Source organism: Thunnus thynnus, chromosome 6, assembly GCF_963924715.1.
Source record: "Thunnus thynnus chromosome 6, fThuThy2.1, whole genome shotgun sequence".
Lineage (NCBI taxonomy): Eukaryota > Metazoa > Chordata > Actinopteri > Scombriformes > Scombridae > Thunnus > Thunnus thynnus.
Window position 1 is genome coordinate 34,223,882 of NC_089522.1, and position 15,324 is coordinate 34,239,205.

The following is a 15,324-nucleotide window of genomic DNA, read 5'->3' on the forward strand; positions in this document are numbered from 1 at the left end:
TATTTAAATAACATAATAGTTGGCAACTAATCGATTAATTGACTAATCGTCTTAAACAAGATGCTTGAATTTAGAGCATCGTGTACATGGATACAAACAATAGATGTTTGTGTGTGTGTGTGTGTGTGTGTGTGTGTGTGTGTGTGTGTGTTAGGCCCGTGTGGCGCTGGCCCATGCTGTGCAGGCGTCCCGTCATGACTGCAGTCTGTTCAGTGAGCAGCTGGAGGAGGACCAGGAGGCCAAGGGTGAACTGCAGAGGGCGCTGTCTGCAGCCAACAGCCAGCTGGCTCAGTGGAGGACCAAGTACGAGACCGACGCTGTGCTGCGAATCGAGGAGCTTGAAGACGCAAAGTAAGATACTCTGATCATACATACATATTAGTCATTAAAAGAGTTATTACATTATTTACTAATTACTGCAGCAAAAGCTGTCAGCTCCGTCGCAGATTCCTTAAAAAACTTCAAAGTTTTCCTGCTTCCTGTTAATTGTTTATTTCCTACATGTGCAGGTAAGTTTGTGGTTTCTGTTTTAACTGCATGACGATGACGTTGTTGTTTGTAGGAAGAAGTTGGTGGTTAAACTGCAGACTGTTGAGGAAGCTGTGGAGGCGTCTCAGGCCAAATGTTCCTCACTGGAGAAAACCAAACAGCGTCTGCAGACTGAGATTGAGGATCTGATGGTCGAACTGGATCGCTCCAACGCTGCTGCGCTGGCTCTGGACAAGAAGCAACGCAACTTCGACAAGGTCAGTCAGCAACACAAACAGCTGTAACCCCCGACAGTGTCCCAGTCAATGTAGGAAATGAAAGACCACACTCACTGTCTGTGTTTTCTTCCATTTGTGTGATGCAGCTGTTGAGTGAGTGGAAGCTGAAGTTTGAGGACAGTCAGTCGGATCTGGAGGCAACGCAGAGAGAGTCTCGCAGTCTGAGCACTGAGCTCTTCAAACTGAAGAACTGTTACGAAGAAGCTCTGGACCACCTGGAGACCGTCAAACGAGAAAACAGGAACCTTCAAGGTACTCTCCCTCTCACTCTGTCTCTATTACAGTAGCTATATGAAAAACTTACATTGTAATTTAGAACAAAACACCGTAACATAGTTGATGAATTTATCCAAAGTGAGACAGAATCTGAAAGTGCACTGATCATTTTGTCAAGTCAATTTATTTACGTAGCACCAAATCACAAGACCCAACATTCCCCCGCTAGCAGCACTTGGTGACATGTGGTAAGGTGAGGAAAAACTCCACTTGAACGGGAGGAAACCTCAAGCAGAACTGGACTCTAGGTGGGCGCCATCTGCCTTGACCGGTTGGGTTGAGAGAGAAAGAAGGAGGGACGGGGAGAGAGACACAGAGAAGCATAATAACAATAATAATAAACATAGAGAGGGTGTCTGCCCCCCGGACTGAATCTGGAAGATGGTTCCACAGGAGAGGAGCCTGATAGCTGAAGGCTCTGCCTCCCATTCTACTGTTGGAGACTGTAGGAACCACCAGTAAGCTGCATTCTGGGAGCACAGTGTTCTAGTGGGGTAATAGGGTACTATGAGCTCTTTAAGATATGATTGTGCCTGACCATTAAGGGCTTTGTATGTGAAGAGAAGGATTTCAAATTCTGTTTTGGATTTTACAGGCAGCCAATGCAGCGAAGAGTCTTTAGAGACTTGTTAGGGCAGCCTGATAATAAGGAATTGCAATAATGCAGTCTAGAAGTAACAAATGCGTGGACTAATTTTTCTGCATCTTTTTGAGACAGGATGTGCCTGATTTTTGCGATATTACGTAGGTGAAAAAAGGTTTTCAGGTTTCTAAATATTGTAAACATGACAGAAATTCAGGCTCTCTGATTGGATGTTTCTGAAATACACCTTGAGAGTTGTCGTTGACTTCTGTTAAGTTATTATTTCCACAGGTTTTGTACTTTTGACTTTCTATCAACAAACCAGATATTTTCTTACATGTTCTGTTCTGATGATTCAACCAGGAGAGTTTCCTGTCGATCTAAGCTGCCAGAGCCATGAATGTCTGAAATAACTCCTTCTTCCACTTTGTAACTTGATCGGTACCAAACAGGAATGTGTCTCTAGGTAATAATGCTGCTAGGTGCTCTCTAGCTACTCAGGCAGCAAAGGGTAACTGACAATTTACTAGCTAGTTAGCTTGAATTTTGTATGCAGTATTACCATAGAACAAATTCCTCTTTGGTACCAATATCATGTTGAAACTGTCGGCTGTTTAGCCGTACGCACACCCAGTGTAACTGGGTAGTGAGCTAACTTGCTCACCCAGCTTATACGCCACAAAAGATGTACATTTTCTCTCAAGTTTTCCACATGGTTTTCCATCATTTGACCTTTGACTGACGCTCTTTTAATGACGTTATCTTGTTGTGTCCTCTTCTTCTGCAACGGTTTAATGGCACCGATTGGAGAATTAGTGCCACCTGCTGTTTATCTCCTAATATTCACACAACATGAGTGGATGGAAACAAACATTGATTCAAATTTTCTTTTGATGTTTTTCTGGAACTTAAGTTAACATTTATGACATTCTGCCATTGTTTTTTTGATTAATCTTCCAGGAAACAAAACCAGAGCAGCAATCAAAACAAAACAAAGAACTTTCCACTATCTCATTTCTTAAAACAAACTAACAGTCGGTGAGCTGTAAAGAATAGTTTCAGACTGTTTCAGGTCACGTCAGTCCAAAGCCGTGGTCTGTGGTCATTTTTAAATGTCTATCAAAAGACTGTGTGGTCAAACTAGGCACCTTGTAAACACACTGAAGCAGAACTGATGCTGATAGTTAAAAGTCTGGTTGTGGATTGGCTGACTGGTTGACTGATGTTTGCTTGCAGATGAGATAATGGACCTGACAGATCAGATCAGTCACGGAGGGAAGACCATCCATGAGCTGGAGAGAATGAAGAAGATCCTGGACGTGGAGAAGAGTGATATCAGAGCAGCTCTGGAGGAGGCAGAGGTAACTGACTACCTGCTGTAGATACCTGTCAGGTTTGTACCAAACAAATTGCATACCAACCTGCTCTACCTGCCAACTCTCTCCCAACCAGGGCACTCTGGAGCACGAGGAGAGTAAGACTCTGAGATTTCAGATGGAGCTGCAGCAGATAAGGACTGAGATCGAACGGAAGATCGCTGAGAAAGATGAAGAGATCGACAACCTCAGGTACCAAATATATGAGGAATAATTTTAACATTGTCTGCCAGCAAATCAGAAGCCAGTATATTAGCAGCTAACAAAACCTTAAACTTCTCGACTAGAGCTGCAACTAATGTTTATTCATTATCGATTAATCTGCAGATTATTTTCTCAATAAATCGATTAATCGCTTGGTCTATAAAATTGCAATTTCCCACAGTCAAAGGTGATGTTTTTTTTCTGACCAACAGTCCAAAACCCAAACATACTTAGTTTAATGTAAGAAAAGCATTAAATCATCATATTTGAAAAGCTGAAAACAGTTCTTTTTGGCATTTTTACTTAAAAAAAGACTAAAATATAATGCAATTATCAAATAGATTAAAAGATGATTAAATTTCTGTCAATCAACTAATTGATTAATCGTTGCAGCTCTGCTCTTGACTAACTAATTCAACACCTGACAACTGCAGGTACCAAAGATACAAAAATATGAAGTGTTAATAACAGTGCCGTCCACCAGGCGGAGCCACCAGCGCTCCCTGGAGACCATGCAGGCCAGTTTGGATGCGGAGGTTCGTAGTCGCAGCGAAGCGGTTCGTCTGAGGAAGAAGATGGAGTCTGACCTGAACGAGATGGAGGTTCAGCTGGGACACGCTAACAAGCAGGCGGCTGAGAGCCAGAGGATCATCAGACATCTGCAGACACAGGTAATCTGAACTGATCTGAACGAAGATAGGAAGACCGTTAACTCCTCAGAGGCAGGAGGGAAAGGGTAGATAGAAAGGAGAGCTGTTAAATGAGTCATGAACAGACAAACAAGAAACACTTGTTTGACTTGCTGTAGAGTTATAATGTCTTAATCTGAATTAATTAAGAGTTAAAATATGATCCAGAAATCAACTAACATAAAATATATGTAACCAAAACAAATTTAAAGGACGGGTTCACAGTTTTTCCAGTTTGTCTTCAAACAATAGTCAGAAGCCCAAATGAACATTGAAACCTGTGTTTCTTGCTGTAATCATTCCTCCTGTTCATACTGACCATTAGAAGATCCCTTCATAATGACCTTACAATGGAAGTGATGGAGGACAAAATCCACAGTCCTCCGTCTGTGCAAAAATGTATTTAAAAGTTTATCTGAAGCTAATATGAAGCTTAGGATTTGATGACTTGTAGTAGCTTTGATGTCTGCTGTGTGTGGGTGTTGATTGACAGCTGTTATTGACAGTTGGCTCACCTGCTGCTCTCACTGGCTCGCACTGAGTCGGACTGTTGTAACAATATTTCACTAAGGTTAATGTTTCCTGATTATGATACCCGCCGTGCTAGCACAGTTTAGCTGAAGTAGCTAATGTTAGCTCAAGTGTGCATCGCTCGGTGTTCCCAGTAAGCTAGCGTTAGCTGGGGTCTGAGGTAGCGGGGTGTGTTTCCAGAGCGTGAAAGACAACACCCCACACTCCTTAACTGGAAGATCTTGGCTCCAAACGGAAACGGAAAAACCAGCTCCAATGAAACCAACTTTTCACTCTTTGGGGACATTTTTGTGAGTGAAACTCGCCCACAAACTGAGCAGAACAGGTCGCCTTATATGGACATTTTAGGGCATTGATGATGCTAATGGTGAAATCTCAGGAATGTTCAGCTCCTCATGAATAGGTGACATTCATCAGGCTGAAACCAGAGATTTAAAAAGAGTTTGTGCCATTAAGAGAGTTTGTTGGATCACTCGTATGAACAAACCTCACAGAGAAGTGCAGGTGAAGAAAATGTTCCTGCATGAGGTCTAAATATGTTGTGTCCTGTTCCAGGTGAAAGAGCAGCAGGTGGAGCTTGATGATAAGGTCCAGCTGACCAATGAGCTGAGAGAACAGATCATCCTGGTGGAGCGACGCTGTTCACTGATGGCGGCTGAGGAGGAGGAGTTGCGTGCCATCCTGGAACAGACCGACCGCAACCGCAAGATGGCCGAACACGAGCTGGTGGAGGTTGCAGAAAGGGTTGACCTGCTCACCACACAGGTACAAAACTCACACTGACACGCAGCAACATCATGCTGCTCCGATGTAATCTGTAATCTATAATCTCTAATATGTAATATATAATCTGTAAATTTTAATCTATAAACTGTCATCTATAATATATAATCTGAGTCCAACAGCAGTTATTGACAGACCTGAGAACTGATCAAGAGCTTCATGTTTAATTTTTTTTATCCAAGCAGTCGAGTTGACCACTTGAAGAAGTGTCTGTTGGACTGACTGACAGTTCAACTGATTGACTGGTCTGTTGGTTAACTGACTGATGGACTGACAGACTGATTGATTGATTGGTTCATTGATTACTTCCTGTGTTGCAGAACGCTGGTCTGGTGAACCTGAAGAGAAAGTTGGAGGCGGATCTTTCCGTGCTGACCGGTGAGGTGGAAGAGGCGACGCAGGAGAGTCACAGCGCTGAGGAGAAAGCCAAGAAGGCCATCACAGATGTGAGTCCTGAACCCTGACCTCTGACCTCTGTTCAAACCAAAACAAACCCTGAGCTGTTTCACAGGTGTCTGAGCACCTGTTTTAATACTGTTTTATTTTGTTTTCTGTTACTTTCTGCAAACAAGGAGACTTTTTTCTGTTTTTCTTTGAGGTTATCTGAATCTGAACGTGTGTGTGTATGTCACTAGGCAGCTCTGATGGCGGAGGAGCTGAAGAAAGAGCAGGACAGCAGCAGCATGTTGGAGAGAATGAAGAAGAACATGGAGAGTACAGTGAAAGGTACAAAAACACAGAGTGTTCAGGGTGGAGGCAGCATTATGATTGGTTAATCAAACAGTTCACCTGCTGCTCTTGTGGATAAATAATGTGTGTTGTTGCAGGTTGATGTTAACAGTAAGTGTCTTTAACAGAGCTGCAGGTCAAACTGGATGAAACAGAGGAGATGGCGCTGAAGGGAGGAAAGAAACAGCTTCATAAACTGGAGACAAGAGTGAGTCCAAAATCCTCAAGACTTTAAATAAAGACATACACGATGTATAGTTTTTTAAAAAAAAGATACAAATTGATTCAATCCTCTTTTTTATTCCCGACATGACATATTCTCCTTCCAGAATCTACAAATATGCGAATATTGTTGACTTCTAAAGTTTTCCTGCTGGACACAATATGTCTCCTTCTTCACTGAAAAGACCATACAGGAAACATCTTGTTATTTTTTTTTTTGTAGAAGAACCACACCAGACATAATGTATCGGTAATTGTTTATGTCCTAAAACATGAGGGAATCTTCGAGATAAAGGACTTGTGCGTTAATAATAAACATGAGTACTTACAGGAAGTGAAGCTGTTTTAAGAAAGGAGGACTGCTGTGTGTGCAGGTGAGAGACCTGCAGACGGAGCTGACGGTGGAACAGAAGAAGAGCGAGGAGTATCAGAAAGGAGTCCGCCGCTATGAGCGGAGAGTCAAAGAGCTGACGTACCAGGTCTGATCACGTTTATCACACGGTGACATCACACACATATTCGCTTGGTTCTACGTTCTTTATCGGTTCTGTCTGTGTTGTGGTAGTCGGAGGAGGACAGGAAGACTCTGCTGAGGATGCAGGAGCTCATCGATAAGCTTCAGGCCAAAGTTAAAAGCTACAAGAGACAAGCTGAGAATGCTGTGAGTTATTACTGTTATTTGATCACACTGGAAATAACAACTAATATAATAAATAATCCCAATAACCCCCCCTCTGTATTAATGTAGTTTAATGAGTTGTTGTCCTGTTATGTTTGTTGTTGTCTTTGTTTCGTGCTGTTGTGTTGTACTACTGCTGCGCAAACGACTGTCTTCTGGGGACAATAAGGTTATTGAATCTTGAATCTTGAAAATCCTGCGTTCTATATGAAAAAAAATATTTTTAATTTAAGGAAAATCCCCAATAAATTTTATAAAGTTTGGGGTAACCTGCTAGATTTCATAGATACTCTAGTTGTTGAAAGGATGAGATGAATGCTTGTTGAATTAATTAATTATTTTTCGCTGTTTGTTTTGAGAGTGTGTTTACTGTTGTTGGTGTATTTATCTTTATGTTTTATTATTATTATTACTTGGATACCCTATTAAACTTGCTTAATATGAATTGTTGTTAAGGGGAGTGATATTTAGATTTTTCCTTTTTTTGCATGTGTGTGGGTGTTTGCTACGGAGACTCCCAGAGGTCAAGAGAAAAAAGACAAAAAAAAATATGAACATGCAACATGTGTGAACAGACAAATAATATGAGGGAATTAACTGTTATTAATTAACTGCAATCTGTGCATGTTTGAAGGCCGAGATGGTTCATTAAACCTCTGTTCAGCCTCCTCCTCTCACATACTCTGTGTTTTAATGCTGCTGAAATCACAATGCATGTCATTCTCATTGACATATTTTTCAGTTTTTGTTGTCAGATAACAGAACAGGTGTGAAATTTGATCACAGTTCATAAAGACTTTGTCAATCAGCAGTCATTGTCAAGCTGTTGAGCTGCAGATAAATTTGTTATTAAATCATCACGACATCGTGAGACAAAACAAAAATACAGGTTAATGGCAGCAGCTGTGCTTTGAGATCAACTGTATTTACATTTACCACATCTGTAGCTATAAATGAGCTGCAAACGTGTATTTATGCTGCTTGCTGTGTTGCATTCAGGCACTTTGTAGCTGTACTTGTAATTGTATCACTCATTTTAAATGTCCATACAGCTGCTGTCATTAACCTGTATTGTTGTACATTTTGTCAGATGATGTTGTGATCATAAAATAATGATCTAAATAATCTTTAGTATAAGCCAAACAGAAACCAATATTAATATTTGAGAGTTTGAAAAATCTGCTAATAATATATTACTCGATATTCACTTTTTTTTTACACAACCCATAACATAAATACACTTTCTGATAAGGTTCCCTTGAATTAGTTTCTATAACAAATGCCACCAAGAAAAATAAACTGGTCACTATTCTCTGGTGAACAAACTACAGACCATTGTCTGACAACAGAAACAAAAATATGTTAAGTTAGAGCAGCTATATCATGAATTTGGCTGCATGAATACTCAGTGTAGATGATCACAGAGAGCAGGAGGTTTAATGGGCTGCATGGTTTATTGATCTGTTTGCACGGATTTCCACATCAATATTTTTTTCTACCACATGACCTCTTTGGGACTCTGTGGATTGCTGCTCTTTTGGATGGGATGTATTTTTTTTTAAATTGAAAAATAAAGACATAAATAAGGGAGAAACAAAAACCTAAAAAAATTTGCTTTTGAAGAACAAAAATTTCAGTCACTCCACTTCTTCACCAGACAAAGATTCATCCTCTAATAACGCCACCAACTGTCAGATAAGATAAAAAAAAAAGTTCTGCTAGCAGCTGTCATTGCTCTGTGTGTCCACCAGGAGGAGCAGGTGAGCTACGGCTCAGTGCGCTGCAGGAAAATGCAGCACGAGCTGGATGATGCCGAGGAGAGAGCCGACGTCGCCGAGGCAACCGTCAATAAGCTGCGGGTCCGAACCCGTCAACAGACCAGCAAGGTCGTCATGGTGAGTCACACTCAGAGACCGCGTCCAACCCAACATTTATTATTAAATTATTAATAATATAGGATTCAATAAATCATCAATATTATCAATGTGAGCAGCATTTTAATTTTGTACCTGATTGAAGATGTTTTTAAATTTAAAATCCATCCATCTAACCATATTTTATGTTTAAGCAAACTTTTATGTTTGTGTTTCTACAGATTGCTGAATGAAGCTCATCAAACACTATTAGTGTGTTGGTTGTTTTTTTGTGATGTTTCTCATGTTTGGTTGCTGTGTGTTTATTTGGATCATGGATAGGGGAGATGGGGGGGGGGGCTAAATCTACTGTACGTAACCATGTCAATGTGCTTCTATATTTCTCCACTGTAAAGCATTGTGAACTGGTTTGATCTGCATTTCATGGTACTGTGGTTATATGTGAGCAGCTGTGTGGAATCAGAACACCTGTTTCAGATGTTATCTCTCAATTGAATGGATGTTATCAATCAGCCTCACCGATATGGATTAGAGGGAGCCTGCTACACCTGCTAGTAGGTGCATATCAACCCACTGGAATAGGACCATGGCACCTAACAGTCAGTAATATGCTGCTATGTTATGTTATGCTACAAAATAATGATATGACAACGTTGTGGTTAAAGTCTGGTTAAGTTTAGGCAGGGTTTAGGTTTAGGTTAGAGTTAGGAAAAGATCATGGCTTGGGGTAAAATGATCACTTGAAACATGGTTTAACGTGGCAACCATGTTATGAATGCAGTAAAATGCGGTAAAAATGTCAGACTAAACAGCAGGAAAATGCATTGAAAATGTCCTGGCCGCTAGATGGCGTCTGTGAGTCAAAGGTGACGTCTATCTTACCAATGGATGATATAACCCTTCTGAACAAACTAGTAGGTGTATCAGGCCCCTTCTAAGCCGTATATATGAAGCTGATAACCACAGATAGATCTCATTCAATCAAGAGATAACATTATAAGCGGTTGATCAGAAACAAGTTTACTGCTTTTTTATGTGTCATTTTGAATGAAAACTTTTTGAGTTTTAGCTGAAAATGCAGAGAAATGTGCGTGATTTAGAAGCTGGTCGAGCAGAAAATAGGATATTTTGACAATAATCTTAAATCAAGGTCTGCTTCTTAGCTTTACTCAGCAAACTGATCCCATGGTCTTCATCAGTGGATGTATTTTGCTGTTGTCAACAGCAATACTTGTGACCCAAGTATTATAACTAAGCATGTTCCATTCACTGGTGAGAACCTTGAGATGTGATTGAAAGCTCCTGAAAAAGCTTGAAAATTGACCTTGACTTAAAATGAATTAGTTGAACTGCTACATTATATCCAAGGTCAAGAAGGATTTTTCACGCTTAAGAAAAGATGCAAAGGGACAATAAGTCATGTTTACATGCTCCACACATGATGTTACACCTGTTTTAAGTGATGTTTTTGAGATAAATGCTGAAGCAAACACCTCTGTGTAATGTTAAAGTTACTTGTAGTGCTAAATATTGACAATAATCTGCCAGCTCTACGCAGCTTTTTTTAGTTCATAGTTTTGGTTCTCCAGCTGCACTTACACTGTAAAAAAATAAATAAATAAAAATTGGACTTACATTCATCAGGGGGACACAAACACAACTCAATGGGATTATCATGTTGCTCTGTATCTGTTGGATGTGGAAGCAGGCAGCTGTTTGGTAACATGTTTCTGAGAAAGTTTTTCCCCATTAGTGGTCAAAAATCACTTAATACTGCTTAAATGTGATCATGCTCACAGTCAGAAAAAAGCACGATCACAATAAGATATGTATAAGTCATAATATGAAACCATGTGCCTGTATTCAGAACGTATATTTGAGCAGAATATTGATGTGTGGGTTTTACTGTAGTCAGTAATTGTGACTGAAATCTTCAGTGTAGTAAAATGAATAAATAAATACCTGATGTTGATGTTTCACCCACAGTTTGCTGACTTCTTTAACTTTCCCTTCGACACCACAAAATATAAGATATATAAGCCAAATATACAGATGGGTGACAAATTAAAGGTCTGAATGCTTGACCCCTACAGTGAGGGGATCTGGTGGCTCTGTTATGTTGTGGGGGTCATTTTGCTGGCATGGTTTGGGTCCACTTGTCCCCTTAGAGGGAAGGGTCACTGCTAATCAATACAAAGATGTTTTGAGTGATCACCTTTATCCTATGATGAAACATTTCTATACTGATGGGAGTGGTCTCTTCCAGGATGACAATGCCCCAATTCACAGGACACAATGGGTCGCTGAATGCTTAGATGAGTATGAAAATTATATGAATTATATGATATGGCCTTCACAGTCACCAGATCTCAACCCAGTTGAACACCTATGGGAGATTCAGGACCGATGTGTTAGACAGCACGCTCCACCATCATCATCGAAGCACCACATGAGCAGTATATTTTCAAGAATGATGTTCCTCAGCCTTGTTATTGATTCTACAGTCTCTTGAATTCTTCAGTAGGGATGAACACTGTTCCTCAAAAAGATATTCCCTCATTTGATGTTTTGATGATGGTGGTGGAGAGCGAGTGTGAGACAGCCCCTCAGGTCCCTGCAGATCCAGCTCACAGACAGGCTGACAGTGGTGCTCATAGTGGTCCCCCTGAGCCAAATCAAACAAAAACATATTTCAAATTATTACAAGCTATCCACCACTCTGAAATATAACAAATGCTGTACAAAAAATACATTCCCTGTTGGCATGATGAGGAAAGCCAACGAGATCACTATTTTCAATAAACCAGTGTCCCCTAACCCCACTACTCTGCAAAGATTCAAAATTAATACAGCACAGTGGATGGAAAATAATCTGACAATGTTGGCTGACCACTACGACACCATAATAGCTAAACTAAGACAGGTATAATTGTAAGCTTACTGACACTAGACACCTCCCATCTCTGCCCCAGGCTAGACATCTATCTATCTAGCATCTATCCCAAGTCCAGTCTCAACAGGCTTAGAACAGAGATCGATTCATAGAAATCTCTCTACCAACAACAGTGACATTCAAAGTCCCACACTTCAACAACCTAACCTAACTCCACCACGGTGACAGCCCAGATACACTACCTCCCCTCTAATACCATCTAGCGATGTGTCACAGGACAGACAACCGTTATCACCAGGTGTTGATGTAACCTCCCTAGCTCTCATTTCCTAACCAGCTGGTACTCAGGAACAGGATGATCTGATGTCAAAACAGCTTGGTGTTTCCCTCTCCAGCCACCCCTCACCTCCCCATATCACCGACCACTCCTGAGCTGATCTCTGACCCACTTGCCGTCAGCACCTCAGCCACCGACTGGGTTTCCCCACAGGCCTCTTCTGCTCCCCTCATTCCTTCTCCACTAGTATCTTTGAGTCCTACTAGAAAAAAACAGCTCACTTTAAAGTGGGGATCTTAGTAACTACAACCTTCAGGCATCTAGCCTGAAGGTTGTAGTTACTAAGATCCCCACTACGACACATAGTAATGTACTTGTAGCAGGCTTTGCCCTGGCCCCCCATCTCCACCGTAGGGAATCTGGAGTTATCTTTGATCACGATATGTCCTTTAACTCCCACATAAAACAAATCTCAAGGACTGCCTTTTTTCACTTACGTAATATTGCAAAAATCAGGCACATCATGTCTCAAAGAGATGCAGAAAAAATAGTCCACGCATTTGTTACTTCTAGGCTGGATTATTGCAATTCCTTATTATCAGGCAGCCTTAACAGGTCTCTAAAGACTCTCCAACTGGTCCAGAATGCAGCTGCATGTGTACTGACAAAAAATAAGAAGAGAGATCATATTTCTCCCATTTTAGCTTCACTGCATTGGCTTCTTGTTAAATTCCGGAATAGAATTTAAAATCCTTCTCCTCACTCACAAAGCCCTTAATGGTCTGGCACCATTGTAACTTAAAGAGCTTATAGTACCCTTTTAGCCCACTAGAACACTGTGCTCCCAGAATGCAGGCTTACTTGTGGTTCCTACAGTCTCCAAAAGTAGTGTTGAGCCTCATACTCCATGTGCATGAGACCAAGGTAGGCCTGCATGTAACCCACAAGGCCTGATAACAAGGAACAATGGGAGTCCAATACAGATGCCACATCCCAACATGCACTGCTCAGTTCACACCTAGGTGTTAAACCAGAAACTAGTCTCTCGTTGGCAGAGACACTCCCAGCATAGAGGAAGTCCCAGCTACACAGTCATGACCTCAAAAAACTGAGAGTACCCAGAAAAACTCACCTACCAAAGTAACCATGCAAGGGGGAAGCTCTGTCCCTCCGTGAGCCAGCTTACTGAAGGAGGTAAGCTTGTGCACGTGTCCTTTTCCCCTACCGACTGGAAGTTACTCCCCTCTCTGGACGAGCTGAAATACAAATACCAGATCTGAGGGAGACCGCTGCTGCTGCAACACAGCGCTCTCACTGCCTGCAGAAGGAAGAAAAGGATTTTCTTCATTAAGACGCAGATAACTTCTCTGCCTGGTTTGCAGTATTACTCTCAGAGAGCAGGTAGAAGTTCAGTTTCAAGCCGCCGCCGCCGCCTTCTTCTTCTTCTTCTTCTTCTTCTAGTAACTTGAGTTGAGTGCCGAATAAAGTTTAGTCTGGCTACACTCAAACATTCAGCAGCGTTTATTTCAAAATAAAATACTGTATGTGTCTACTTCAAAATTAAATTACTATACAAAACTTAATATTACTGATAAAACAAACAAATTAACTTGTTGCAATAAAAGATTAAATACGGATACATTTAGTTGAAGAACAAATGAAAAAGACCTCTTAAGAATTTTCTTGAGCTCTTGGAGGCCAGCTCAAAGAGGAATCTCTTTGAGGCTGTTTTTATAAGTAAGGATAAAACTGGAGGAGTTTGGGTGAGTTCTAAAGGGTTTGGCACTCAATTTCTTTGTTCTAGGGGCTTTAGGTGTGGCTGGTGGTTTGCAGCCTGCATCTCCTGAAGCAAAGGAATTTTGAGGAAGTCTAATGCTGAGTTTTTACATGCAAAACTCACACTTCAAGTAACCGTTGACTATTATTTCACATTAAAGCTGTAAACACATTCTTTTCATAATGTTCAAGCATTTCATGATATTTTCTGATAAATAACAGTCCTGCAGCTTGTATCATATTTGTAAAACCATAAAAGAAACAGTTTGGTAGTTTACATATGTTTCATAATAAGTCACTTCTAACAACAAACGTTAACCTTCATATTAACACTTCATGATGTTTAAGCATACAACCTTCATTGATTCAACTTTCTCAAAGTATTTACACATCTCAAACCATCTACTAAAATAAAGTTTAATGCTATAGTCAAAGGAAATAAAATTAGGCAACACCTAGGTGATTAGATTACTTTCAGAAACAAATATAAATTCAACGTCACCCTTACTTTGTCATATAAAAGCATTCAATATGACTATTGTTTAACAATAAAAGAAAACTTTAAATTCAAATCCTTCAAACATTATAGCTTTACATTCTTATTGATTCAGAAACTTCATTCTTTCAACACAACTACTTGTCTAATTTAACTATTCAAATATGATTGTCTATGAGTTTAACAGATCACAGCTTAAACACTTGGGTGATTTTAAAATACAAATACATGGTTACCAAACATTCATTAACTCTTCACATAAGGGAATTTAACCCTTGTCAATAGAGGGTAGTATTGTTACCTGTAGTATAAAAGGTTAATACAATCTCAGTCTTATATCTCTCTAGTAGATAGTTATACACCTATGGAAGTTATAACATTCTTCTTGTATTTACATGACAAATAACAGGACATAAGTTACAAACTTAGGAATCCAGGGAGTCTGTCTCTTATTTTCCTTAAGAATCAAAGATTAGTTAACACAATTAAAGAGCAAGCAGTTGTCCCCCTACATTATTAATATTAATAATTTCTTGATCTTATAATTCATAACTATCTCTTATAATTATGAATTATTACGTATAACCAAATGCACTCCTACCAGTCCCAACAATAGAATGGGAGGGAGATTTGGTTCGGGGGTCAGACACACTCTATACATTTAAGAATAGGCTTAAAACTTTCCTTTTTGATAAAGCTTATAGTTAGGGCCGACCAGGCTTGCCTGGACCAGCCCCTAGTTATGCTGCTATAGGCCTAGACTGCCGGTGGACTTCCCATGATGCACTGAGTTCCTCTCTCTCCTCCTCCTCTCCATCTGTATGCATTCATGTACCATTAGTGCATGTCACTACATATTGCTCAGATCATACCTTTTAATATAATCTGTAACTGTAATAAATGCAATTTTCTCTGTCATATTTATTTCATCACTGGTACAACTGCCCTTTTTCTGATACCACAGAACGTGCTTAAAAAACAAACAAAAACATATACTATTATTTACTGTAAGACCCTGATTGGTTCTCCAACAAAAGAAGACATTGTGATGTTTTAGTTCTTGCTCCTTTCCTATATGACAGCACATTAACCTGTGGTTCATCTCTAGTGGGATGTGGTGAGACTGACAACTAAGCCCTAGATGCATTAGATGTTTGAAAGGGGAATTT

At 40.2% G+C, this 15,324-nt stretch overlaps 1 protein-coding gene across 2 annotated transcripts in view; it reads left to right on the forward strand.

Moving 5' to 3' along the window:
• The window catches only part of LOC137185190 (myosin-7B-like), a 43,690-nt gene extending 32,994 nt beyond the window's left edge, over nt 1-10,696 (forward strand). For both annotated transcript variants that reach the window (XM_067593511.1, XM_067593510.1), the window contains 14 exons: nt 155-351; nt 563-746; nt 854-1,019; nt 2,863-2,987; nt 3,079-3,194; nt 3,691-3,877; nt 4,982-5,191; nt 5,530-5,655; nt 5,845-5,935; nt 6,067-6,146; nt 6,535-6,639; nt 6,726-6,821; nt 8,591-8,734; nt 8,935-10,696. In XM_067593511.1, the coding sequence (XP_067449612.1) occupies nt 155-351; nt 563-746; nt 854-1,019; nt 2,863-2,987; nt 3,079-3,194; nt 3,691-3,877; nt 4,982-5,191; nt 5,530-5,655; nt 5,845-5,935; nt 6,067-6,146; nt 6,535-6,639; nt 6,726-6,821; nt 8,591-8,734; nt 8,935-8,946 (1,839 nt within the window). In that variant the 3' untranslated portion in view covers nt 8,947-10,696. The remainder of the gene's footprint in view (nt 1-154; nt 352-562; nt 747-853; nt 1,020-2,862; nt 2,988-3,078; nt 3,195-3,690; nt 3,878-4,981; nt 5,192-5,529; nt 5,656-5,844; nt 5,936-6,066; nt 6,147-6,534; nt 6,640-6,725; nt 6,822-8,590; nt 8,735-8,934) is intronic.
• The last annotated feature ends 4,628 nt before the right edge of the window (nt 10,697-15,324 follow it).